The sequence below is a fragment of the Furipterus horrens genome, unplaced genomic scaffold (genome assembly GCF_987537825.1).
Source record: "Furipterus horrens unplaced genomic scaffold, mFurHor1.1.pri manual_scaffold_7, whole genome shotgun sequence".
Classification (NCBI taxonomy): Eukaryota; Metazoa; Chordata; class Mammalia; order Chiroptera; family Furipteridae; genus Furipterus; species Furipterus horrens.
In genome coordinates, this window is record NW_028327177.1 from 107,599,286 (window position 1) to 107,625,238 (window position 25,953).

At 35.0% G+C, this 25,953-nt stretch overlaps 1 protein-coding gene across 2 annotated transcripts in view; it reads right to left on the minus strand.

Moving 5' to 3' along the window:
- RASA2 (RAS p21 protein activator 2) overlaps positions 1-25,953 on the minus strand; it is a 115,101-nt gene that overhangs the window by 15,521 nt on the left and 73,627 nt on the right. For both annotated transcript variants that reach the window (XM_090284247.1, XM_090284245.1), the window contains exons 8-17: positions 23,619-23,695; positions 22,514-22,615; positions 14,282-14,438; positions 13,729-13,877; positions 13,036-13,150; positions 12,186-12,260; positions 11,372-11,495; positions 8,951-9,057; positions 1,932-2,015; positions 1,432-1,509 (exon numbers count right to left, since the gene is read on the minus strand). In XM_090284247.1, the coding sequence (XP_090140373.1) occupies positions 1,432-1,509; positions 1,932-2,015; positions 8,951-9,057; positions 11,372-11,495; positions 12,186-12,260; positions 13,036-13,150; positions 13,729-13,877; positions 14,282-14,438; positions 22,514-22,615; positions 23,619-23,695 (1,068 nt within the window). The remainder of the gene's footprint in view (positions 1-1,431; positions 1,510-1,931; positions 2,016-8,950; positions 9,058-11,371; positions 11,496-12,185; positions 12,261-13,035; positions 13,151-13,728; positions 13,878-14,281; positions 14,439-22,513; positions 22,616-23,618; positions 23,696-25,953) is intronic.

Sequence of the window (25,953 nt, forward strand, 5' to 3'; positions counted from 1 at the left end):
AGTGAATAACAAAGAAAACTCTTATATTAGGGCAAAATAGCCTATGCTAGTTTAGGAGTCTACAATGAAATTTGAGACAGGAGACATACCATGGTAACAGTTCATGAGAATGTGAGTGGGTGACTCTGGGCGGATCAGGAACAGACTAACCTCCTGGCGCCCCTTACATACTTTCTCCACTGACCTTATCAACTCTACACATTCTGATTACATCAGGGAAAAAAAAATCAGATGCTACTATGGCCTAGGTCATAAAAAATGGGAAAACAACCTTAAAACAAAAGATAGTACATCATAATGTTGCCAACAGAAGTCTGCCTTCACTGTCCCACAAATGTTTCAACAATGTCCTATAAATAAAAGGGCAGCTTTTTCTTTGTTTATTCTTTTGAAAAAGTTTCTCCTCAAAAGTCTTCAATGGTTGTTTAAAATATTTTTGGTTGAAGTTGCACTATTCTAGATGAAAAGATTCCAACTGGCTTTAATATTTTTAATCATCATTTTCATTTACTGAATCCCTGTAAGAATTTTAAAAGTACAAACACACTTCCACAAAATATACTCTTGGCAATCAACTGTGAATCATGTTGTAGAAATGAATGAAATCTCTGAAATTTGGCTTTGCTAATTTGACTTTATTAAGTTAGAACTGTGATAAATAAAATAACAGTACTTTCTTAAAGCCAAGTTTAGATATACTTCAAAACAACTTCTCTTAACAAATTTTTAGAGTATTACAATAATGCTACATTTTGTTTAGAATTATTCAGAACTAAAAACTCAAGAAATTATAGATCCTTTCAAAACATTTTCTATTTCTAAGTATAGCAATTTTTATATATTGTAAGCCTTATGTTAGGATATTATATACTGTAGGCTTTTGTCCATTTTAATTTTAGTAACTTTCCTTGAGTTACTACCATAAGTCTATATTGTTTATAAAATGTTCAATAATTCATATATTTTTTACTATAGCAATTAAGTGCCTACTATACATAAGGCACATTTAGTAGGTTGTTACCTCTAGACTACATAGAAACATGCTACTAATATCTAATTGGTGGAGGCCAGAGATGCTGCTGAACGTCCTACAATGGACAAGACAGCTCCTCACAATCTAGAATTACTTGACTAAATAGCCAATAGTGGCGCTGTTGAGAAACCATAGCTCTAGATACTTGTAACTTGTGTTATTAAGACACTGGCAATCGTAGCCATTGCTAAAAGTCATTTAGGTATTTTCATAGCTAAAAACACCATAGTTTTGAACAGGAGGAGAAAGGGGGAAACGGGAAGCTTTGTTATAGTTGATGGATAATTTTACATTATTTTTTAAAACTGAAGATTAACTCGTAGGAATATTATGAAGTATTATTTCCCCAATGCTATATGATAAGAAATGTTAACACTTCCAGTGCAAAGCAATCATACCTTCTTAACTGCTATAATATATCCTTCTTCTTGAAACATCTTGAAAAACTCACACATGAATGTCTCCTTGAAACTTGACTAAGGAAAAAAAAAAAACCACACGATTTATATATATTAAGTAGAGAACTAAGAATACAGTGGACTATATTTTTAATAAAGCTGAGGACTAAGACCTAAAAGGATTCAATTATATATTTTAAGAGAGTTATATGGCTTGGAGCTAAAGATTTCCTCAACAGCTGTTAGGTGATTAAGGTACAGAGAGATAAACAGGTGGCGCTAGCCATCAGTTTACCAGACTCTCTCCCCCTTGTAGATATATTAACTTAGAATCTGTCTTCTTTGTCAGGTGACTAAGACACAACATCTATCTAAAAGACAGCTACTGCATTGTACATACTATGTAGTTTGGTTTTGCTTTGTTTTTAATTTGGAAAGAAGTAAGGGAGAAGGAATGACAGAGTAAGTGTGAATACAAAGCAAGAGATGTAAAGACTTACCTTGCTTTTGGACAAACTACCCCAGCTTCCCAGAGTTTGAATGGTTTTTGAGATGAGAGTTAATGTTCTAATTGTCTGTGGGTCCTAAGGAATGTAAAAAGGACACAAACCCCTGTTAAATTTTCAAAAAATCAAATTTGTATGAAAAGCAGAACAGAGAGAATGGGCTACATTGCTCTAAAAGCAGTGACTCAAAAGTGTTCATTCAAGGCAATGTAGTAAAAATCTAAGGGAGACTTCTGGTCAAGATGGTGCCTCCTCGCACAACCATATCAAAATTACAACTAAATTATAGAACAACCATCACTCAGAACTGCCAGAAATCGAATTGAATGGAAGTCTGAAACCTACAGAATGAAAGAAACCACATCCATCCAGACTGAAAGATGTGGAACAGACTGTTCCCATATGCATGTGCGGTGGATAAAAATTCCAGAGGGATATATCATGAGTGAGCAGTCCCAGCCCCACATCGGGCTCCCCAGCCCAGGGTTCCAGTGCCAGGAAGGTAAGTTCCTATAACTTCTGGCTGCAAAAATCAGCAGGAAATGAGTCAATGGAAGAAACTCCTGGAGTCCCAAGCAGTTCCTCTTAAAGAACCCACACACAGACTTACTCAGACTCACTCCCTCTGAGCTCCAGCACCCAGTAGCAGCTTGAAAGGCACCAGTGGCATATACGGAGGAACTGAAGTGTCTGGCATCAAGTCAAGAGCTGGGGAACAGCTTCCTCCCAGACAGAAAGGCAGGCAGAGGACACTGTCCTTTTTCTGAACCCTCCCCCAACAGAGCCACAGAGCTGGCAGGTTGAGGTAATATCTGAGACGCCATCAACCTGGCTAACACTGTTTGCCCCACCCTGAGGACCTCCTGAGGCTCCATCCCAGCAAACTTACAGCTGTTAACAGTGGCCTTTTCATATAAATAGCTGGTCTTGGCTCATGCTTCACAACTTCCTATAACTTTTCAAACAAGCGCCAGCTGTCCTCAGTGAGCTCCCAGTCCCCCATACCTCTTGCTAAGTGGCCCCAGGCCTAGTACTAGCAGCAGCAAGCCTAGATTCATAGCTTGGCTTAGCCTGGGAATCTCCAAGCCCAGTAAAAGTAACAGCCATCTCAGATTCCTTTATAGCTCAAGCAGGTGGCCTCGGGAACACACAGGTTGAGGCTGACCTTGGCCTGCACCATCTGGGAAACCCCGAAGTCTGTGCACCCAGTGTATAGTTACAGACCATGTCGAAGCTCCACCACCCTGTCTCTGCACAGCTGATCCTCCACGGAGGGCAGAGGTTGGTGGTCAGTGATCACAGCCAATTCTTGCAGCTGATTGGCCTGGGTAAATCCCTCCCATTGACCTGCCAACAGCAACTAAGGCTCGACTACAAGAGGAGGGTGTACTCAGCCCACACAAAGAGTGCACCTTGAGTACCCAGCTTGGGTGATAAGGAAGGCTGTGCCACGGGCCCCTACAGGATACCTGCTACATTAGGCCACACACTACCAAGACAGGAAGTCATATCAGCTCTACCTAATACATAAAAACAAACACAGAGAGGTTGCCAAAATGAGGAGACAAAGAAACATAGCCCAAATGATAGAACAGAGCAAAACTCCAGAAAAATAACTAAACAAAATGGAGCTAAGCAGTCTATCAGAATGTAGAGTTCAAAACACTGGTTATAAGGGTGCTCAAGGAACACAGTGAGGATCTCAGTAGCATTAAAAAGATCCAGTCAGAAATGAAGGATACACTAATTGAAATAAATAACAATTTATAGGAAAACAATAGTAGAGTGGATGAAGCCGAGAATCAAATCAATAATCTGGAACATAAAGCAAAAAACAACCAATCAAAACAAGAAGAAGAAAAAAGAATCCAAAACAATGAGGACAGTGTAAGCAGCACCTGGGAACTTCAAGAGGTCTAATTTTCACATCATAGGGGTACCAAAAGGAAAAGAGAAAGAGCAAGAAATTGGAAATCTATTTGAGAAAAATAATGAAAGAAAACTTCCCTAATTTTTGAAGGAAACAGACATGCAAGTCCAGGAAGCGCAAAGAGTCCCCAAAAAGATGGATGCAGAGGACCATGCCAAGACACATCATAATTAAAATGCCAAAGGCTAAAGATAAAGAGAGAATCTTATATGCAACAAGAGAAAGTAAGTTAGTTACCTACTGGACAGTTTCCATAAGACTGTCAGCTGATTTCTCAAAAGAAACTTTGCAGGCTAGAAGGGAGTGGCAAGAAATATTCAAAGCATGAAAAGCAGGGACCTACAGCCAAGATTGCTCTACCCAGCAAAGATATCATGTAGAATCGAAAGGCAGATAAAGAACTTCCCAGACAAGAAAAAACTAAAGGAGTTCATCATCACCAAACCATTATTATATAAAATGTTAAAGGGACTTATTTAAGAAAAACATGATCAAAAGTATGAACAACAAAATGGCAATAAGTAATATATATCAACAGTTGAATCTAAAAAGCAAACTAAGCAAACAAGAACAGAGACAGAACCATGGATACAGAGAGCATTTTGATGGTTGCCAGAAGGGAGGAGGGTGTGGGGGAAGTGGTGAAGAGGTGAGGGGATTAAGAAGTACAAATTGGTAGTTATGGAATAGTCATGGGGATGTAAAGTACAGTACAGGAACTGGAGTAGCCAAAGAACTTATATGCATGACCCATGGACATGAACAATGGTGTGGGGATTGCCTGAGGGAGTGGGGGGTGCTGGGTGGAGGGGGGCAAAGGGGAAAAACCTGGGACAACTGTAATAGTATAATCAATAAAATATAATAAAAAAATCTAGCTAAGGATGGGCACAACTCATTGGACTAACGAAGAGACTAAAGAAGCCACATGTAATTGACAATTCTTCCCAAAAGTAATTATATTTATGACCTGTTACTTTTAAAAGCCATAATTTAATCAGTTTTATATATGTTGTCTGTACAGTATGGCTGCTTGAATTACCTAACAAATTTTATTCACTTTTGATATGTCAATGGCATCTACTTTTTTCTACCTTATAATCAAAAAATGGTAGTTTCCAAATTTTCTATATTTGACCCATCTCTAAGCATATTCAGTAATTTATACAGCTTCTGCAATCAAGACTTTCCACCATGGAAGCAAAGACCTAAATTCAACTTAGGAAATGAGAGGTCACCCAGTTCATGTAGGATCTTAGCAGAGGGTAACTATTTGGGTCTATTATCCAATGCGTTTTTCAGGTCAGTCTACCAGAAAGAAGTAAATATAAATAAAATTGACTAAATGGTGTTCCTTAATGAGTCCTTGTTCCTTCCCTTTAAAACAAAAAATTGAGGTATAATTTACATACAGTGAAATGAATAGATTTTAAATATATATAGGCTGACGAGTTGTCATCAATCCATACATCTGTATAACCAATTCCCCTATTACTATATAGAACATCTTTGGTTTGGGGATTCAAATAAAAAATATCTTCCACCCAAAGATATACTGAAGAAAATTTAGATACAGAAATGCTTTAGTTTAGTTTTTGGTCTACATTCCTTAATATTTTTGGATCCACACATTGAAAACAGGCAGTGAATGTGAAGAAGAGATGACCAGGAAGTAAGGCAATCTGTTAAAGAAGGGCTACCTGGGATATGACTCATATTATATACTTATGAAACAGTTACACACTTTAAGTTATTCAGAAATATTTTAGTTAAACATCCAGGATTTCATTATATGTATAAAAGGTCCCTATAATTCTCTGCCATGAAAGAATATACAATATTTAACAATGTGCTAAAAAATTGAATTAAACTAAATTTTACCAAGACATTTCTGTTCAAATTTGTTTTTAAAGACTGTTTTAGGTCATAATTTTCCTGAACTAGGAAAAGAGAACAAAGCATATTTATACAGTTTCTGCACATCAGAGGTTCGCTTACATCAATGTGGCCCTCACTGTTATTTCACAATCATGCCCCTGAGCTGCTGTTGATCCCTGGTGAACAAATGAGTTATTCTAAATTTTTCCCCTGCTACCATCTGCCATTGTATTTTTTCATGGATAACCAGTACCTTAGACATCTGGCACTCAGTACACAGCCGGCACTGACATATAGTAGATGCTATCTAACATTTATTAAAATCAACTAAAATGTTGACTCCCCTGCCTCAAAACATCACATCCTATCCTTTTCTCTTTATATTATGTTGAACTGTAGAAAATTACCATTATTTGACTATTTTTGATATATAAAAAAACAAAACAAAACAATTTCATATAGTCTGCCATATATTTCAAAGAGGAATTATTCTTCCTAAGGTTTACCCCATCACTTTTTCTTTTAAAAACACACTTACTGAATCCTTTAGGATTCTGATCTGGTATCAATAAGCCCCCTTTTCTCTTCAATTTCTCCTTCTGTTGGTCTTTTCTCCTCTATTTAAACCATCTGTAGGTTTTCCCATTTTGGAAAAGGCTCATCATTGGATGGGCTCCCTCTCTGAGCTACCATCTTTCACTCCCAAACATTTACTGAGAATCTACTTATCCTAGAAACTGTGCCACATGCTTGGGTTACAGAAACAAGAAAAAGATCTAGCCCTTGCTCTTATGGTACCTACAGTCCACATGCAGAGACTATAAAGATGATTATAAAACAGTATGAGAAATGCCATGATAGAGAGAGCCACAAGGCACTATAAGAGAGGCACCTGCCCTGGCCGGGTGGCTCAGTTGGTTAGAGTGTCATCCCATACAACAGAAGGTTTGATTCTCAGTCAGGGAACCTCCCTAGGTTGCAGGTTTGATACCCAGTTGGGGCACAGGGCACATATGGGAGGCTACCGATTGATGTTTCTCTCTCAAGATTGATATTTCTCTCTCTCCCATCACCCACCCCCAACTCTTCTTTAAAATAAATTAAAAAATGCCCTTGGGTAAGGATTTGAAAAAATGAAAGAGGCGGGGGGGACCCCTAACCCAGTCTGAAGGGTTAGAGAAGTCTCTGTGCTGAATTTTACAAGGAGATATATAAATGAGAGAATGGGAGACAGGGTGAGAAGGATGGTTCAATCGTTTTTTTATTCCTACTATGAAATGTCTGGAAAGAATGGTCTATTATGTCAATGTTAACATAACCTATGTTTTAAAATTAGTGCTTTTTAAAAATTATTCATTCATGTAGACATTCCTGAGTTTGCCCATGTGTTTTAGCAGTAGGGCAAGCTTACTTTGGATATATTTCCTAAGTAAAACTACAGTTAGCTATTTATTCTATAATCTGCAATCTGATTTTCTTTTTCTTTTACTCTACTAAAACTGACTTCTCAAAATTCAAAGAACTTCTAAATGTAAAGTCCAATGAACTTTCATTGGCTTTTCTCCCCAATCACTCTGTAAATTTCAGTATTGGTCTTAACAATGTCATCACCCCCAGGTTCCTGGGATCATCCCTTGCTCTCAATTTGGATAGTATGAATCGTCTATACTTCTAACATGGTACAAATCAGGTGCTACTTTTAGGTTCATATATATAGTTTGAGATTATGTATTTTATGTATTTCCTCCATTTCCCCAATTAGAATGAAAGTTTTTTAAAAAGGACTTTATTGCAATATCTGTTACAAGAATACGCAAATCCAAGTCTGAAGACAGGCAGGGTCACAAGTTCAGAGGTAGTTCTATTTCTGTCCAGAAGGCTGCTACCAAGCTTCTGCTTGTCCCAAGTTCAGTACAGCTTCATAGCCATTGAAAGGACAGTATGTTAACAAAAGGACACTGGCCCTTCTGGGTCTGCAGCCACTAATAGATCATTTGTCCTTTGATGAGAAACAGCAGCATGGTCCTATACAGTTCTCAAAGTTAAATGAGTGGCCAGTGTCAAGAGGAGGAGTGGCCTTCAGAGCCCAGTTTAACTGCAAAACCCATAGGTCCTCTGTACACTGCATTAGTCAGTGAGTTTCCTAGGGGCAGGGAGGTCTTTCTCAGCACTGCCTCCACAGTGCTGAGCACAGTGTTTGATACATTACAGGCGCTCTGACACCTGACTGCCTAAGAGGAGTAAGCTCACAGACTGGGTAGACTGAATTAGAATTCTGGTTTAATTCAGTCCAGACTGAGAGCAAATCATAAATTACTGTTTTATGTTGGAAAAGTTACTGAACTGTGATTTTCTTATCTTCAAATGGGGACGATAACAGAATTTACTCACAGGGTTACTGGGAAGACTAAGTTAAAACATAAAGTACTTAGAACAGAGCCTAGTACAAAGTAAGCACTAAATAAATGCTGGCTACTATTATTTGTTATACAAATCAGAAACAAAAGCAATCAGATGAGATCATAAACTATTTGGGACATAAAAGGTTAAAGAATCAGCAGAAATAAACTTCATGAGAAGGAAACAAATAGGAAAAACTAAGAGTTTTAAAGTGTGAAGAAATGTAAATCTATGTGGTATAGACTCCTGTTTTAAATAATTAAGTAGGATTTCGCAACAAAAAGATTATATGCTTTTAAAAAGTTTTAAATTTCATATAGTTACAATATCATTTCGGGTGAATAAAAAGCAAAATTATGGGGGCAGCAAACAAATTATGTTCCAAAGAAAGTTTCTACATCTTTCAGAAATGAACCTCTTCAAATTTCTGTAAGAATTAAGAGTATCTTCAAGGTTAAACTAAACCTACAATTAATTAAAAAAAAAACAAAAACAAAACCCTTGTATTATGGAAATTTACAAACATACACAATAGCAGATGGAAAATTAAATAAATACTCTTTATACCCATCACCAAGCTTCAACAATTATCAATATTTTATCACTCTGTGTAATCTCTTTTAACAGCAACAACAAGAAACAGAATTTTCAGCCTTCTCTAAAAGGCTAAAATGGCCAAGAAAAATGCCCAGTGGATTTAAGTATATGAAAACATAGCCAAGCGAAACCTGCTTTTTTGACCTTTTTTCCATTTTAGTAAAAATAAATAAAAATGGAATAAAACTTTGAGAAAAACAACACTTACTGGATGATGAGGTCGCAAATGAAAAGTATGAGGTGACACTACAGCTACGGCAAAGAAACGAAGAAATACAAAGCTGCTCACTGCAGAATACTGAACATGAGGGTCATCTGCAGAAAAAAATGGTGAAATGTCATGCACAAAAACACTGAATTAAAAAACAAAGATGACAAAGTGAAAAATATTGAAAAAAATATGTAAACTAAATAGGAGATTAATAAAATTTGTCTAGTAAGGACTGAGTTGATGAAAATGATAGTGATGATGATGACTAAATTAAAAGAAAAAATTCTATGACTAAAAAAATTGAAAGAACTAATTTAAAAATGAAAGGCAAAGCTGCTAGGTTTTCAGAAATATTTTAATCTGGAAAACTAATTTTTTCCTCAATCTGCAAGAAGAGACTCCTGAAATTATAACAACAAAAATGAAAACAGTGTTTAGCACTGCCTAGTGGTAACAATGACTCCCTTAAGACTTGGATAGGAGATTGTTTTCAGTTTTAGGGTATTGTTTAATTTTTCCCTCAAAAATATTGATAATATCAAACAGTATTCAATAAAAACAATTAGGCTGAAGCCTTTACTTTTCAAAAGCTAACCATATGCCATATAAAAATTCAAATGAACTGGAAACAACCTGTGTCTTTGATCATTTACCTACAACTTTCATTTCAGATTGTAATCAACACTTAACCCACCAATCAGATGGTAGAGAAGCAGGTGGTGAGGCAAGAATGTCTGGATTTGTTTTGAATTTTAACTCTTATAAGACATTCAATAGATAGCACTGACAAGCCATTTAATTTGTAGTTCTTTAATAATACTTGCTTCCCAATAATTGCCTCTTCCCCCTTCCCAATCCATCTTCTTCCCAGAGTGACAGGAACAAATGAGAAACTATAAAAATATTTTATGACAACAAAACTGTCACTACTGTAATCTACTGAGGATATGAAGACACATTAATATTTAAGCCAACAAAGTCGGTCAAGGAGATAATTTTGCATTTATTAAAAATCATAAAATGTGTTTTAAATTATTTACATAAACCAGAATTAAATAGATGAAGCATATTTAAGTCCAAGATCACTGAGTAGCATGCTTTCGAATAGGCCAGGTGCAGGTCTGAGACCCTGCTTGCCCATTGGCCGTGTCGTGGATCTTGTACAAGCTACTTAAACTTTCTAAGCCTGTTTCATTACCTACCTAAGGGTAGCAGTACTTGCCTCATATGTACTTTGTAGATGACAGTAGGAGATAATGCAGGTTAGCATGTGTCTGTGCAGTCATTAAGCATTCGATGTGGTTATCATGATCTAACTCACTAAAAATATGATCTCAGCCAGCTTACATCTTTCCATACGTTAATGTCTCTGTTCCTCTTATTTTTGTTGCAAAGGCTTGATTTAATATACTTATTTGAAGTTAATTGTTTATGTCTTTACTATAATTAGCAAAGACACCTAGGTTTGAATTAACCTACATTCTAGTTAAGACAACTCAGGCCCACCACTTTAACGTTGGGTATATTTAGTGGAGGGTCAGATAACTGCACACACATGCGTGAACATACACACACTTAAAGAACATGATAAAATAGCAAAATCTCTTCAGATGTTATAGAGATAAACTCAAGGTTTCACAGAGCTAGGTGAGATGGATAACTTAAGTAGCTGCCTTATCTCCCACCCCCTTCCCCTTATTATATATAGGCAGATCTGGAAAGACAGCTATAGCAAGTTATTCATTTACTTATCAGAGATGCATATAATTAAACTAATTCCAAATACTGACAATCAGCAATAGCAACTCTTAATTTTATGAAATGTTTCTAAGCAAAGCCTTGACATTGCTTCTGTAAAAAATTAAAACATGCCAGTTATTAACATATATACCTCAAAATTCCATGTATATTACAACAGAGATGTTTTTAATTTCTAAAACCCTATCTGTAAAAACCTATCACTATCAAAACCTTATCATTATCAAACTGTCAAATCTAGTCAGTTGTCCAAAACTAAAAGTTTGCACTATTCGAATGTACGCCAAGTAGAAAAGGGAGGCTGTACAAGTAACAAAGGTGTTTTTGTTTATTTTACTTAACAATCTCATAAGCACCTGGTATAAATGTTTACTTATACTAATTTATAGCTCTAAATTTTGCCTTTTTAAAAAATAATGGTGATTTTGATTTGCTCTTTGTATAAAGTTGTCATATTAAAATAAAACAAAGTGTTTTGAGATTATAAGAAAATTAAATCAGATGTTTCATTAAAAAGCAGTAACTATTTTGAAAAAGTAAATAAGACTATACTTATAAGCCATAAACATTTCACATAAGCAAAATACAGAGTAAATCTACCAAAAAAAAAATAATAATAATGAAAAAAAAGGGCATGTTTTAGTAATATAAGGCACTTACTAGGAAATCTTTGAGTAGCCATTTGCCTTAGAGAATAAAAGATATCACACATAACAGTGGGGCAGCTCATACTTGATTTTATAATTGTATTGAATAACTTGTCTACATAGTAGCGCAGATTTTCCTGTAGGATTTAAAAAGGTAAATGTTAAGATTTTAACTTTTACACGTTCTGAATAGCCTTCATGAAAAAAAAAAATGCAATGAAAATGAGCTCTATTCGGCAGTCTGTAAAGTTCTCCTTCCCTTCTCCATATTCATTCAGCTAAAGGACAATTTACATCCTGACTTCATTTAATATAGTAGATTTAGACTAGCTAGATATGAGGTAAATGTATCAAAAAAGTGCACAAGAAGCAACAGAGAGTAAAATGATCCCAAGGTAAATGAGGAAAATAACTCAGATATGCAGGCACATAGATACTGTGGCACTGGTATCTACTGCAATGAAAACTTGTGACTAACACAACTGTCTTTTCCCAAAGATAACTTTAAGTACTGGTTGACCAAGTAATTGTACTGCTTAGCCTGATCAGTTTGACCTAAAGGACTGACCAGAATGGGGCTGCAACTAGATATAGCCTTACTCCATTACTGTTACTACAGCAAAAAAGAGACAATCAAGAAGAAAAATAAAGTGAAAGCTGATGAGGAGATTAAATGCTAGACACAAGTAATGTTGCTAATGGTATTGGCATTCTGTAAAGAATAAAAAGCACTCCTTCCCTCCACATGACATTACTACAACATAAGTGGGATTCAGGTACACCTTTAGGCCCATTTTAATGGAGTTATAAAGATAACAAGGACTTACCTTATTATTTTCTACATTATCTCCCTCCTTCAATTTAATAGGATCAATTTCACAAGATTTTGAAGATTCACATATCTGGAAAATAGATTAATTTTTCATTTAATGCTCTTTTAAAAATATTTGGCAAAATGAAAATACTATTTTCCTGATAATACAAATTAATTATAAAAATTAAAACTGTAACAAAGTTTAAAACCCCCATCCAGAGATAAAATAAACAGACAGATCTGAAAAGACAGCTATAGCAAGTTTATTTACTTATCAGAGATGCATATAATCAGACTAATTCCAAGTACTGACAATCAGGGATAGCAACTCTTAATTTTATGTAATGTTTCTAAGCAAAGCCTTGACATTGCTGCTGTGCAAAATTAGAACATGTCAGTTACTGACATATATACCTCAAAATTCCATGTATATTACAATAGAGATGTTTTTAATATCTAAAACGCTATCTGTAAAAACCTATCACTATCAAAACCTTATCATTATCAAACTGTCAAATTTAGTCAGTTGTGTGGAACTAAAAATTCTCACTATTCAAATGTTTAGTAGAAAAGGGAGGTTCCCAAAGAACTATATTGAAAAAGTTTCTCATATATTTGAGACTCTAACTAAACAGTAATCCAATAATAAAGAAATAATTATGTAGATTATACTATAACATGTCTTTTGAGTAAATAGCCATCAATGAAACAGTAAATAATTTATTTCTAAAGTGTTCAGTCTTATTCTTTCAATAATACATGAATAGATATATCATTCCCATCAACAGATCACTAAATGAAAGAGATGCTATAATAAGTCCACACAAACTATTATTATCAGAGTACATATATTCATTCCATACCTCATCTAGAATAGGCTTTAATGTTACTTTCAGGTAGTGCCCTCCCACTATTTTCATCATCTCATCCAGACATCGGGTAGCCAAGGAATTTCCTCTAAAAATTGTGTTTGCATCTCTGAAATACAAGTAGAAATAAGGTGAGAACAAGTGTAGTAAACAAAGGCTGTCAAAAACAAAGGTAATATGAGATATTTGATTTCGTCATATACACAACTTTAGTAATTTTTACCATTCATTTAAAAGCTTGCTGCCACTTGGATTTTCAAACTTATAAAAACTTATTGGAATTTTAAGAAAATACATTTTTAGAAAAGCAAACCATACTTATGAACTACAAACGTGTTGTGTGTGTATGTATAAAACAACAGTTTAAGACTACAACAGGAACAGGAAGCCACCCAATTATTTTCTATAATGTCACACCTATGAATATAAGGGTGATACATATGGACAAGAAAAAGGAACTTGTGACCTGGTATTTTATTTGTAACATGTGAATCATGATAACAAGGAGCAAAGAGTAGAAACATGAATTTGGACACCAAGTAAAAAGAATTCATCATTAATTTTTAAGTTCTTTTTAGACTATGATACAGTAAAGCTGATCAATACAAACGAACTAAGATTACAAAAGTTTGACAAACTAAGGTCCAAAGTCAACAACACATAACTAGCATTTAATATAACTCTTACTGTGTATCCTTCAAGTCTAATTCAGCCACTGCAGTGGCGAAAGGAACCAGTCTATCATGGTGCAGCAGCAGTCGTACAAGGGGCAAAACAGCATCATTTTTATCCCTACATATTTCACTCAAAATGTAAGCAGCTGAGGCAGATATTGGCTGGAAAATAGACAGAAAACAAGCACAAAATCAAGGAAATGTAACTAGATGTTCAATCACCAGCTTGTAAAAGTAATTCAAATATGTTCATTAACTATAAGAGCACATATTGGAATCACAGTACTGTAGTTCAGATGAATTAAATATCTACATGTATACAGGGGTAGGCAAAAGTAGGTTTATAGTAATTAATAAAGTAGGTTTACAATAATTAATAAATTAATAATACAAGAATAAACTCTTTTGTATACTCACACCTGTAAATCTACTTTTGTCTACCCCTGTATATATATGTATTTTTATTGTTTTAATAAAACTTGACACTCGGAAATCTTTTCCACATCATTTACAAAATTACTCTGGCCTTTTCATATTAAATCTTACATTTAAGATTTTTAAAGTACCTGAACATCTGGTGATTTTAGCAGCAAAGTTTTCAAAGGACCATAGTACTCTGAAGGAAGCACGTAGTCTTCTGTATAACATATATTTAATCGAAGAGACCCCAGGTCATCAGTTTTAGATGACTTGTTTCCATTGTCTCTTGGTTGTAGCAAGTACCTAAAGTAAAAATACAGTCAATTCCATGTGATGGTATTGGGCATCCAAGCCAGTGAGGTAAATAAACAGTGAAGCTATAAAAAAACTAAACCCAAAAAGTCAACTTAATATTTAAGATCAGGACACTTCATAAGTAACAGATTATGGATCTTCAGAGGTTTAATAGAGGTCGTATATTGAACTAGAAAATAATAAATAGATTTTTATCCAGGAAACAAAAAGTATAGATAATACAAAAATTAGGATTTCAAAGGTATTGAATAGGAGTTTGATTAGCTTTCTGGCTTAGGAAAAATAAAACAGTAAAATATTTAAAATCCAATATCAAACATTTTTTTTTTCTTACCAACTAAATTTAAGAAAGATATATAGTTGAAATAGTTAAAATATACAACACAAGAAGGCATAAATGATCTTGTTATAAAGTAAATCCTATATGTAAAAATTTAAACTTATCTTTTAAAAAGTTAGTGACTGAAGGTTTAAAAGTTTTTATATTATTAAAAGAGTAACAGTGTAACTACTGAAAATGTTAAGTAAAAGGCAAAAAAATATATATATGTAAAAATAGACATCTTTAAATATCCAAGGAAGAAGAAATGTTTAGAAATCAAGAGACATTTGTAGGACCAAAACCCAAAATCTAACAGTTACTTAAGACTTTTTATTATGGAAATTTAAAAATACATACAAAAGAAACAATAGTAGTATATTGAACCCTCATGTACCCATCACCTAACTTCAATAATTATCTCAAAACTATTCTTATCTCAGCCATACTTCCACTCACTCCTCTCATTCCACTAATGCATTATTTTAAAGCAATCTCCAGGTGTTTTATAACTTCATCTATAAATATTTCAGTATAAATAACTATATATATAAAACTTTAAAAAATCATTATTAGCCAGTCAGTATTCAAATTCTCCCAAACTTATCATAAACAGTTCTCTACAGTTTATTCAAATCCAAGGTCCATAGATTGCAATTGGTTGATAGCTTAAGTTTTTTATTTTATTTTTTTTTGTTTTTCTTATATTTTTTTCCATTACCATTTATTCCCTTTATACCTCTCCTCCTCCTCACAATCACCAGACTGTTGTCCATGTCCATGAATCATTTTTCCTCTTTTGCTCAATCCCTCCACCCCCTCCCCTCCCCATCTCCTTTGCTGTCATCCTGTTCTCTATGAGACTGTCTCTGTTTGCTTGTTAGTTCATTAGATTCCACATATGAGTGAAATCATACGGTATTTGTCTTTCTCTGACTGGCTTATTTCACTTAGCATAATATTCTCCAGGTCCATCCATATTGTTGCAAAGGGTAAAACTTTCTTCTTTTTTATGGCCGAATAGTTTTACTCTATGCGTTCCCGGTACCCTCTAAGAAATCAGGTATTTGTCTTAATAGAATTTTCTACATTTGCGGTTGCATTAACTCCATCTTTGTCTCCACAATATCATTTAACATGTTATTTTGTGCCCTCTGTATTTCTGTATAGTGGTAGTTAGATCTCGAGGCCTAGTCAGATTCAGATTTGATATTCTGCCAAGAACACTTCATTGATAGTGTGTGTAGTTCCCCTAAGGGGCAGTAATATTTCATTGCTTCTCTTTTTGTGGCATTAGCATCATTGATGATCGCTGCCTAGCATCATTAATCTTCACAGTTGGCAAAATGATAATTTTATAACTCTATCTTTCCTCCATTATTTATTAGCTGGAATGCTTTTTATATTTATTTATTTTTGATGCTTATCACTTATGGTCTCCCCAACAGACAAACTCGTTTAAAAATAGAAGGGAAGAGGATTTGATAGAATATTATTTGCTTTGAGAAAGACAGGATTAAAGATAAAAGAAAACTAGAGAATCAACCAAGCAAAATTTAAAAGATGAGGGCATGGTAAAATAGGGAGAAGAAATTATACTGAAATTATATTACTACCCACAAAAGAGGAATTCCTGTTTCAGAAGACCAACCTTCAGCATGTCTAATCTCTGATTAGAAAAATAATGATTTAAATATTTCCTAAGGAAACAATTGCAAATAAGTCTATCAGCAAAGGTGACTCAGAAGTATCTCTAAGGGAAGTGTAGCTGGCTGATCACCAAGCATTTGGAAAAGGGCATTACTTTTACATTTCCAACAATCCGGTGTATGTTTTGTAGCTTTGCAAATACAGATACCTAGTTTTATCAACATCTAAAAGTGAACCTGAATTGCAATAACTGAACAGAGACTGATATATTTAAAGTAAAGGGCCAACTAGTAAATTTACAAAAAGAAATACAACAGTCAAGTGACAAAAATACCTGCACTTTCTTGTGAGCAATACATTTTATTATGGAAATATTCACTCACAAAAGCACGGATAAGAGTGACATTAAAAACAACACTCTTACCACCACCCCGTGTACTTACCACTCAGCTTCAACAATTATCTCCATTTCCCTTGGCATTTCATTTCATCTCTATCCCTCACTTCAACTAACACATTTTTTTAACCTGTAAATGCTATTTTAAAAGTCTCTTTGATTTATACATTTTTACCTATTGGTAAACTATTTGAAAAGCCAAATTATCAGAAGGTGCTGTGGTGAGTCAAGAGATACGACACAAAGATTTAAGGAGTCTTAGGAATCTCTCAACCAAGACAGCAGTTCTGCAAAGGAAATAATAATGCCTCTAGGGCAAGAATCCTCTTTCTCCGTGACTGTCAAATAGGCAGTACCCACCCACGTTTGCCTCTTTGGGATCCTTTTTTATTTCTAATATTCCCTTTCTATTTTAACTGGTGTTTTCCATATATGGTAGAATGAGATAACTTGTGTTACAGTTACAACCAGGTTCTGTCTCCCAGAGACAACTTGCCCATCTTAAAGCAGTGTCCCTATACCTGGGTCAGATTTCAGACTCTGTTTTGGTTTGTTCTATAGAAATCCCACTCAGAGGGCAACTTTAATTCCCTTATCTCCAAATTACTGGAGGAGGGATTATGCTTCATACCTCTGTTATGCTCGTAAAACTACAAAATACCAGCAAAACACATCCACAGTACTAACATAGCATGGCCTGTGTAGAATGATTAGAGTACTATTATGACAGTTATTAACTTTTATGCATACACTGTTTAGGATGCTTAGGAACTTGAGAAGGACTCACTCCTGCCATACTTTTTCAGCTTGTCTCCTTGGGTTTCTTTGGCAGGATAAAATATCCCTACGGACAAAATATCTCATCCAACTCTACTCAAAAAGTTTTTTTCAAAATATGTCATTATCCTACCTATTCCTTGAAAAAAATCATTCTTTTCAATGAGTAGGGGCCATTTCAATTTCCTTTTAAATAATATTTTATAAGCAAAGGGCACTCAAATCTTTGCTGACAGCTTAAAACAGAATATTTTTGAGTTTTAAACATATTCAAAAATATGTATGCCAAAGTATGAATTTATTATAGCACATTGGTTATGAGCACAAAAGCATAAACTTTGGAGTCTGAGAGTGGTTCAAATTCTAGCTGTGAACTTGAGCAAACTGCTCACTGTTTCTGCACTTGTTTTCTTAATCTGTTAAGTAACAGGTAATTATAGTGTCTAACTGAATTAATCCTTAAAACAACTCTAAAGAGGTTACATAAGTAAAGCACTTAGAATAGTGCCTGATATACAGTAAACACTTTGCAAATGTTATTTACATAACATTTATATACATATAACTATTGCCACTTAAATATATAAATAACTACACTTATATAGTTATTTATCCCCCTGGCTGGTTTGGCTCAGTGGATTGAGCGTCGGCCTGCGAGCTAAGTGTCGCTGGTTCGATCCTCCAGTCGGCACATCAGAGAAGGAAAACTCTGACTCCAAAAAACCTCTGCTGCCTTGCGGCATACCTCTTCAGGGGAAAGGCTAAGGGAGTAAACCCCGACAGAAAATCCGGAGCCGGAGTCCCTAAGGCGGTTTGACGTTGTAGTCAACACCGCGGTGCAACCCCTGCGGCGCACCTGAAGCCAAGCTGTATTGACTCCATCTTTCCCTTGGATCCTTCAGCTGAAGAGAGGGGGGGTCTGCTGCATGGGCAACAGCAGACCCTCCATATCACCCTGCCCAAGCTCTGTAGCTTCAGCTACACTGGAGAGGACACTCCAGCGACATCGCAAGATGTCGATTCAACACGGGAGGAGACAGATACCGTGTCACTCCCGAGTCGGACTGCACAGCCATTCTCGGCGGTGCAGATAGACTCTTAAGAAGCTACACCATCGTCTCTCGAGACGGACGGCTGCCGACGACGACGACGATAGTTATTTATATTATCTATATAAGTGTGATTTATTATTTTAAAACATTATTACAAGCCCTGGCTGGTGTGGCTCAGTGGATTGAGTGCTAGCCTGCAGCGAACCAAAAGATCGCCAGTTCGATTCCCAGTCAGGGCACAAGCCTGGGTTGAGGGCCAGGTCCCCAGTTGGAGACATGCTAGAGCCAACTGATTGATGTATCTCTTGAGCACTGATGTTTCACTCCCTCTTTTTCTCCCTCTATTCCCCACTAAAATAAATAAATAAATAAACAAAAAACAAAAAGAAATGTTCTTCCTCGCCTTGGTGGAACAAATTTAAAAAAAAATAAAATAAAACATTGTTCTAAGAGGCTTAATTTAAATCACTTGAAGGATCCCTTGTAAATTAGGCAATCTTGTATAAATCAAGAGCTGAAGAGGGGGAAAAATCCTCAAGATTTGTTAAATAGAGGGTATCTGGCATACCTAAGGACCAGGGATGCAAAAAAAAAAATCTCAAATATATTTTCTTCACTTTTTGAATAATGTGTTTCAGCTTGAAAGAATAAGAAACAGGAAATAAAGATAAATTATTAACTTATAAAAGTGTAGTTACTCTATAAATATATTTTTCATTCATAATTAGAGAGGCATAAAAGTAATCCTTATGTTCTTAGGAGTCAGTAGTTTTGATAGCCACTTAAGAGAATTAAATATTAGCATTTGAAAATTTTTAACCACAAGGTCTATATAACTGAAATTGAGGTAGGCAGGCAAAAACCACAATTATTTGTTCATAATTCTATATAAGCTGAAAAATGACTATTCAAAGGCAACTCTACTAATACTTGAATATTATTTCTGGTTCCATAAATATAACAATTATCAATGTATTTTTACTAAAGATAAATTAAAGATTAGGTGCTAAAACTGGCAAAGTAGGGAACCAACTCATCTCAAATAAAATACTAACCTAGTTTTAAATATGTATAAGTACTTTATGTTGGAAAAAACCCATTTGTTTTATTTACTATTTGAATCTTACTTCCAAAATTAAAAAGTATAACATGAAAAAATATTTATATTTAGTTTCTTAATGTACATTTTTACAGTTTTGACGCCTTTAGGGGGGATTATTATACTAATCTATATAATTACAAAATGGTTTCATACACATTAGGTTCCCTAACATTGAAATAACTGGTGAAATGTGATTGAACCAGATTATCTAAGATTCTTTTTATTTGTAACATTCCAAACAATGAAATACTGGTGCAAAAAAAAAAAGGGGGATGCAGAAATTCCATATGCATTGATGTGGAATAATGGGGATGACAGCAACAATAACTATACTGATGAGAATATGAGTTAAACCCATGATCACAGCACTTGCCACTTACTTTATGCAAAATCACTTAATCCTCTAAAAACTTTGGGAGGCAGATACTATTTTGTATTATTCCCATTTTATAGCCATAGAAAGTAAGGCAAATTGGTGGGATAACTTGTCCAAGGTCACTCAGGTAGTTAATGACAGAGATGGATTCGAACAAAGGCATTTGGTTCCAGAGTCCGTACTCTTAATTAACCACAATCAAAAAGACATAAATATTTACCGAGGTTCTACTAAATTGCTAAGTGAAAAAAGCAAGGTACGGAGCAAGATATAGTATTATGTCCATTTGTGTAAAGAACAGGAAAGAAGGGTACATATGTATTTGCCAGTATATAATAAAATACTTTCAAAACTCAAAACAGTGGCTGCCTCAAAAGAAGGAAACTGATTAGCTGGGGGACAGAAGCAGGTGACATACTTTTACCTTTTTAACTGTGAACCATATAAGCATATTACTTATTCAAAAAGTCAAATAAAATTCTATTGTTTACATAGGTTCAAGTCAAAGTCAGCTAATGTCAACACTAACAAGCTAATCCTAACATTTCATAGAAGTTTCAGAATAAAGAACACATATCATTACTAAGGAACTGAAGAGCCAAGAAAGGAATGGGAAAATGACTGAATAATGTTTAATTTCAGAATAAAATTAAATTGCAACCATCAAAAATCAGGTTTCAAAAAAAGACTGTAATAAATAAATAGTAGGAATTATGTGAAAAAGCAAATTGATCATTTTTCTACATCTTTCTTAATATCAAGATTAGAAAGAAAATGCCTGAAATCTTGGAAGGTAAAGAAACTTTTCTCAAGTGTTCATGCAGTTACCATCAACTCCACAAGGGGATGCTATAGCTCTACAATTGACAAAAGACACTAAGTTTAATAATTTTGCTTTAAAAGGAAACGGCATTTTTTAGTTTTTTATATTTCCTTACATCTATGGAGCATAAATAAATTAGAAAATGTTCCTATTTCATGCTAAATTTTAGCATGAAAAATCTATAGGAATAAAATTAATTTGTTTGTTAGTGCTCTATTACCCTGACAAGGTAGTTGGACAAAATTTTGACATATTTAGAGGGCCTGTCTGGAGATGGTCTTAGTTCAAGTACAGGCTATACAGCACATTTTAAGTTCACTTTGAGGGGCTCTCGGAGGCATACTAACTTATGTTTTTATTTTGTACTAAGTCTGGAATATAATTTTAAAGACTTAATAAGCTGAGTTCAAAATTTTTCATTAAAAAATATATGGTATTTTATGAAAGGTGAAAGAAGACACATGGGGGTGGGGAGGGAAGGTGACAAATGTTCATCAATTTTTCATAGTGACTAAGTTTAACACCCCCACCCACCCTGTGGATGCATTTTAGAAATTATGACATACAAAATGCCACCATAAAGACCAATAAATCTTAGATCTGCATTAACAAGAGATAAAAAGAAAAGAAAAAATTTGAGAGCCTAAAAATCAGTCTTCAAGGGATAACTACTTGAGGACAACAGTCCAAAGTGAAGAATGTCTGATGGCCAGGCAGGGGAGGCAAACTCTTTTAAAGACAAATGAGATTGGCGCCCATGGTAAGAAACATCTAAATGCTTAGTTTCAAACTCCTCTTCCAGGCAACTGAAACTGAGTTCTAAAAAGTGGGCCCTGAAAGTTCAGCAAATGAGAAAAACATGCCCTTTTAATATTCCATTGAAACCTAAGTCTAGCATGACTTGTAAGTGCTGTAGACAGAAGAAACAATAGTTGCACATCAATTCTGCTAAGGAAGCTAACATCAATTTAATGTCTGCACATTAATTTTAAATTAACATCAGTTTAATGTCACTATTAGAGTCATAAAAGGTAAAATAATGTTGTGACCATTCTCAAGCCAGAACTCCTGAGAAGTGTATTAAATGAATGAGATCAATAACACCTAGACCCTAGACATTTAGAAAATAACATCAGGCCAACTATAGAGCATTTCAATGGGGTGTAGAGAAGGAAAATCACTGATTAGATCACATAAACATCCAGTTTTCATGATCATTAATGAAGCTTCTGAACTGCAGATGTTGATTTGTGACCAAGCATCTTCTTACATGAGCAACTCTTATGTAATGTTTTAAATGTTTTCCATTTTCCCCTCAGCGATAGGATTTAGTTTTTGAACAGAAAAATATTCCCAGACAATTCAGTACTTTCGTCTCAGTATCAGAGATCAAGTCATAAAACCAGCAATGTACTCATATTTCTGCAACAGTAAATTAATGACCAAATCAATTAATGCTAATGGCTTTTGACTTACTCCATCACAAATTTAAAATATACTTATCGAAAACATTTATTTGCATGTATAGTATATTAAAGAGAGTTCACTAGAATGTTTGTCTTCTTACCAGGCTTGATGAGAGATATCATTTCTTAATACGTTCACAGGAACCTTAATCTCGCCTAGGAAAATATCTTGGACCAGGTTTCCATTGTTCCACAAGTCAATCCTGAAAATTTAAAACTGGCTTTACCTTTTTTGCAAACAATGTTTAAGAGAACACACACCACCAAATAGCTTCAAATTACTTTGATTTGTATTATAGCATTAATTTTACATGCTTAAAAGAGATGTTAGCATTGCCATATACCTTACTACCTAAAGAGAGCAAAATGCTGCAGTAGCTTTTATTTGTAAGCACAGAAAGTAACCATTTTAAATAGTTTAAGACAAAGCACTTAAGTTTTTTTGTTTCAAGGTCTATGTTTTATTTTAACCTGTAACAGTAAGGACTACAGAGTTACTTTGTTGAATTTGAGAAAAGAAACCAACACAAGACTACAGTTTCTTTCTCAATTAGAATCAGTTAATGTGTAAAGATAGCTGATTTAGAAAAATACATTACCTGATCATTCCAAACATGTGATTAACACACCCTTTAGATGAACACACTGTTAACACCACACCTATACATGCATTTACAAAAACTTTCCCCTCCCAAACAGCATAGATACTTAAGATCTAGGAAATAGCACAAACTTCAAACACATGCACCTGTTGAATTATCTTACAAGACATCTTACCTCACTGAAATTTCTGTTAAGACAGCAGATATGTTAAGAAGAATAAAAAAATTATTTCTAAATAGGCTAATATGTAATTACTTTTCTATATATATATATATATATATATATATATATATATATATATTTGCATCCACTATGCTATGATTCAGAAATTTAAGGAGCAATTAGGAAAAAATTAAAAATGTAATAAAATAGGTAAAAATGAGTTAATCTTTGTTTATAAAATGAATACACCTTGACTACTTCTGTAAAGAATCAGATTTTGAAAAGATAATTTGGATTTAAATTAGACGCATGTTCCTCTAAGTTTCATCAACCAACTTGCTAAAGAGAATTCTACTAAGCTTGGTTCACTTTTTCCAATTACATTTAGGATTTTCTTTTAGCACAGAAAAAAGCAATCGTGTAAAACCCCAAGACACATACCTAATTTCTAGCTTTTCAATGTCCTCCTCTTCTACCTGGAACTGGGACTTTCTGGTGTAGCTACTGGATCTGGTTACCTGTAAACAAAATATTCTAGTAAAAAAAATTTTTTTAAGTATCTTTTTCCTACATGAATTAAAAAGAAAACTACCATCCCTAGTAAGTTCAACTGGTTTATCAGAAACAGAGGAAAAAGCCTAGGTAGTATTTTACCCAAAAGCTAAATATGAAAATAGCCATGGATGTAGCAGGGAGGTTAAGAATAAGGTGGTGTGGGCCCTAGGCCAGCAGCGCAGCTGGGTAGGGCATTGAGCCCATACACCCAGGCTGCAGGTTCAGGGCAATACAGGAAGCAACCACTGAACGCACTGATAAGTGAAACAATAAATCTATGTTTCTCTCTCTCTCTAAAATCAGTAAATAAAAAAAATTTTTAAAGATTAAGGTGGTATAAAAATATCAAAAGCAACCTTGCCTCCGTACCCTTCCTTATCAACTCCATACAAAGCAACATTAGGTTCTCAGGCTCATCTGTAATCTGTTGATGACTCAAAGGGAAAACAGTGTTCTGTCATATTTCAGTGAAGCTTTACTGTCCCATACTTCTCAAGATACCAATGCCACCCTTATACTTCCTTCTCTCTTTTTTACTGAAAATATCAAGACCATTGGCAGGAACTTCCTCAACTACAGTCCACCTGAAGTTCACTCCCATAAAGCCCTTTCTACTTGATAAATTTTCTTATCGTCTTCTGAATAAGATGAGATGATCTTCATTTCTAAAACTGCACCCACATGTAGTCCGCAGGAAGCATTCTTTACCAGCTTGTTCACCTCATTCAAGTCTAAGAAAAATTCTCCCCTAAAATTATGGTCCTTCTATCTCTTTCCTTTCACAGACTAGTATCTCAAAACTGTAACCTATCCTTACAGCCTCCACTTCCTCGCCACCCACTCACTACAGTAACTCTTCATAATCTGGCTTCCTCACAGGTCACCCGCCTAAAACCCCGCTCTTAATCACCCAGTCTGATGATGAATTCTTAGTTCTCCTCTTCACTGACCCCTCTGTCTGAACGAGTAATCACACAACTATACCTCCTTTCCCAGAAACATTCTTTACTTTGAGTTTGCCCAGGCGTGATCCTGGCAACCTTCTGCTCCCTTTGCTTCTTCCTCTAGGGCCTCTTCTTCCACAGAACTCGTAAGTATGGGTTTTCTCTAAGATTTAATTTTTTATTTTGTTCTAAGAGCTGCAAGGGCTGCATAGTTTCCAAAGTGCTTTCACGTCCATTATCTCCTTTGTTTATCAGATCACTGCTCTGAAGCAGGCAGAGCTAGATTTATTATCCTCATCTCAGAAATGAGGAAGCTAAAATACTGAAATGAAGAGACACACTCAAAGCTGAATACCCAATGCATGCCAGAACTGACGGTCTTCACTCTTTTCCTTCACCGTGTACCTGTACTCCCTGTGAATCTTGAGTCTTTATTTGTAACCATCACCCATCTTAAGTTTCAGTCATAAATGCCTATCGAAGGACTTTACATGTCATACCGCAAGCTCATTGTGCCTCAAAATAAACCACTTCTATTTTCCTTCTCTTAACTTTTCTATTTCTCCAGATAGGAAATCAGGAAGACAACATTTGACTCTTTCCTCCCTTTGTCTTTTCTTTTATAATCAATTCATTATCTTGCCCTTTGCCGTTTATTTCTCATTTGTCCCTTTTTTGCTAATCCATATTACTCTCTTGGATCAGATCCACCTTACCTCAACCCTAAACAGCTAAACTACAACAGTCATCTTGATCTCCGTTTTCTCTGTCTCAGTCATTTGGCCCACAGATCATGGTCAATTCTTCAAAAAACACTGCATTACTCTTATAGCTTCCAGGTTCAAAAACATTCAACAGCTAATATTTAAGCACCTCAGGCAGGCACGCCTTTCATTAGGTGGTCCTACTCTATCTATTCTTTTAAGCTTAGTTCCATATTATATCACCTAATACAGGAAACTAATGAACAACACAAACAAACAAGCAAAATAGAACCAGAGGCATGTAAACAAGGAGCAGACTGACAGTGACCAGTGGGGAGGCAGTAAGAAGGGGAAGGTAAGAAGAGGAAGGGTCTACTCAAGGAACTAGTATAAATGACCCATGGGCATGGACAACAGGGTGGGGACTGACTGTGGGAGAAGGTGTGGGCAGGGTGGGGGGAAACAATGAGACAACTTTAATAGAAAAACAATTTTTTAAAAAAAAGAGCTTAGTTCCTATTATTCCCTTACACAAATCTTATAAATTACTACTTGCTATTCTTTGGACCCAAT